The sequence below is a fragment of the Panthera tigris genome, chromosome B3, assembly GCF_018350195.1.
Source record: "Panthera tigris isolate Pti1 chromosome B3, P.tigris_Pti1_mat1.1, whole genome shotgun sequence".
Classification (NCBI taxonomy): Eukaryota; Metazoa; Chordata; class Mammalia; order Carnivora; family Felidae; genus Panthera; species Panthera tigris.
In genome coordinates this window covers 136712576-136715186 of record NC_056665.1, presented here as the reverse complement: position 1 = coordinate 136715186, position 2611 = coordinate 136712576, and the positions used below count along the sequence as shown (strand labels likewise).

Genomic DNA, 2611 nt, shown 5'->3' with positions numbered 1-2611 from the left:
GACTCAGTATAAAACCAACAAGAGGTTCAGCTGGTCTAAACTCCGTCCTACCCGCGGGTTGGGTTCAGCGAACGCTGCCGAGAGGGGAGGGCGGGAGGAGGGAGAGCGGACGCAGGGGGCGGGGAGGGGCGCGGGGCTGCGCGCTCGCCCGCGCTCTCTTTCGGTTTGGTCGGCCGCTGGAGGAGAGTGGACCCCCCCCCCCCCACTTTGAGGCTTTTTCCCCGGCGCCTCCCTGCCGCCCCCCGGTCCCGGCGCGGGGCTCGGGGATGCCCGCCAGCATGTTCAGCATCGACAACATCCTGGCCGCCCGGCCGCGCTGCAAAGACTCGGTGCTGCCGGTGGCGCCCAGCGCCGCGGCTCCCGTCGTCTTCCCGGCCCTGCACGGGGACTCGCTCTACGGCGCCGGCGGCGGCGCCTCCTCGGACTATGGCGCCTTCTATCCGCGCCCGGTGGCCCCCGGCGGCGCAGGCCTCCCGGCCGCGGTCGGCGGCTCCCGCCTCGGCTACAACAACTACTTCTACGGGCAGCTGCACGTGCAGGCGGCGCCCGTGGGCCCGGCCTGCTGCGGGGCCGTGCCGCCGCTGGGTGCCCAGCAGTGCTCCTGCGTCCCGACGCCCCCAGGTAGGGTCGCGCTCTCGCCGGCCTCCTCCGCCTGCCTCGGTCCTCAGTCCCTAGAGCGTGGGTGGGCGGCGGCGCTTGCTATTTTCACTTCGCGCAAACTTTTCTCCTTGCAAAAATAAACTTTCCCCACCCTCCCCCTCCACTTTTTTTTTTTTTTTTTTTTTTGGCCGATCGGGCACGGGGGATTGTACACTTGCTGCAAACTTTAGGCGAGAGTTAGCGGAAACTGTAACTTAGTGCCTGCATGGGGAGACTAGGCTTTTGGGATTCCCTCGCTGGCTTTGGGAGTGTGCGCGTGGACGCCCTAGCACGCTTCCCCCATTTCCCTGCATCTTCGGTTTCCGCGCACCCCCGCTTCCCAGCACCCCCCTTGCAGAGGATTTTCCAGTCGGAGTGGGTCGTGGACAGGCGGGCTGGCGTGTGCGCCCCGTGGCAAGGAAGGCGGCTGACCGTGCGTCTTACTCTGTCGCAGGCTACGAGGGCCCCGGCTCGGTGCTAGTGTCCCCAGTGCCGCACCAGATGCTGCCCTACATGAACGTGGGCACCCTGTCGCGCACCGAGCTGCAACTCCTCAACCAGCTGCACTGCCGGCGGAAGCGGCGGCACCGCACCATCTTCACGGACGAGCAGCTCGAAGCGCTGGAGAACCTCTTCCAGGAGACCAAGTACCCAGACGTGGGTACCCGCGAGCAGCTGGCCCGGAAGGTGCACCTCCGCGAGGAGAAAGTGGAGGTGGGCGCGCCTGCTGGCCCTCCATGGCGAGATCGGGCCCCCGCCGGGTTTGCTCGGTTCTGCTCGGGTCTCCCTGAACTTGCGAAACATCCCGTGGAGGCCCGGAGGCTGCTGGAGGGCGCTTTAGGCCCAGGAAGTTGAATGGAAATGCGGAAGCGGGAGCGAGTCTCCTGTCCTTTTGTTGGCGTGCGCGCGGGGTCCCCGGGTTCCGAGCCCACGCCGGCGTCACGCGCGGCCACGGAGGGCCCCGGGGGTGCCCCGGCCGTGGGGGAGCGCGCCTTTGATCTTAACTGTTGTTTTGTCCTCCGTTGCGCAACAGGTCTGGTTTAAAAATCGCCGTGCCAAATGGAGGCGGCAGAAGCGGTCCTCGTCGGAGGAGTCGGAAAACGCCGAGAAGTGGAACAAGACGTCGTCAAAGGCGTCGCCCGAGAAGAGGGAAGAGGAAGGTAAAAGCGATTTGGACTCGGACAGCTGACGGCCGCGGGCCGGCTGTGGCTCTTGACTAACTCGAAGGACTTGCACAGACAGACGATGCTACTTTCTTGCACACGCGCTGCCTTGCGGGAGGGGGCCGAGAAAGAGGAACGAGGAGCTGTAAATAGTGTACAGAGCCCGGAGGGTTGGCGCCTGGGGTCGGGGGTGCGCAGGGGCTCGAGCCCCGAAGTCCAAGGCCGCCAGCGCCTCGCTCCCCACCGTAGTATTTATAGTTAAGTTAACGGTGACGATACAATAAAGTGATGGCGATGTAGTCGGGCCACATTCTGTATTTCATACTCACCGCCCCCCACCCCCATCTGAGGCCCAGAAAAGAAATCTACGTAGTTTGTAGCTTCAAAAGAAAAAATTGGGCAGCTCTGACCTGTCCGGGGGAAAAAAAAAGAAAAGAAAAGAAACCCTGGATATGAAGCAGTTGCAGGACGGGTGTCTTGGTTTAAAATCCGTCTCTAGGAAGGGGTGGAGAGGGGCTTTGCCAGGCTGCTGGGGGTGGTAGCATTGCCCATGAGAGGGGACAGGATGGGGTTCCTGTTCCCCCTCGCCCGCCCGCGGGGGAGAACCAGGACTCTTTTCCTCCTTGCCGCCTAGGGAAGCCCGAGCGAGAAAGCAGGATCCGCCCTGGAGCTGGGGGATCCGGGAGCCTCTCCAGAGCCGGCTCACCGGTCCCTGTTCCCACGAAATCCCCAGGCCTGAGGGTGGAATTAGGTGGCGGGCGTGCCTCTTTCCCGACACTTTTCTGGATCTTACATGGCCACTCCGCCGC

At 64.0% G+C, this 2611-nt stretch overlaps 1 protein-coding gene across 1 annotated transcript; it reads left to right on the top strand.

Annotated features, from left to right (window-relative positions):
- Positions 1 to 219: 219 nt before the first annotated feature.
- Positions 220 to 2119, top strand: GSC (goosecoid homeobox). Its single transcript, XM_042987790.1, has 3 exons — positions 220 to 621; positions 1094 to 1353; positions 1673 to 2119. The coding sequence occupies exons 1-3, from the start codon at positions 267 to 269 to the stop codon at positions 1826 to 1828; spliced, it is 771 nt and encodes a 256-aa protein (XP_042843724.1). The 5' UTR covers positions 220 to 266; the 3' UTR covers positions 1829 to 2119.
- Positions 2120 to 2611: the final 492 nt, after the last annotated feature.

Excerpts from the sequence above, each read along its gene's own strand:
- GSC (XM_042987790.1), top strand. The coding sequence starts at position 267 with ATGCCCGCCAGCATGTTCAGCATCGACAACATCCTGGCCGCCCGGCCG. Across the intron at positions 622-1,093 it reads CTGCGTCCCGACGCCCCCAG|GCTACGAGGGCCCCGGCTCG; the intron begins GTAGGGTCGCGC and ends ACTCTGTCGCAG. Across the intron at positions 1,354-1,672 it reads TCCGCGAGGAGAAAGTGGAG|GTCTGGTTTAAAAATCGCCG; the intron begins GTGGGCGCGCCT and ends GTTGCGCAACAG.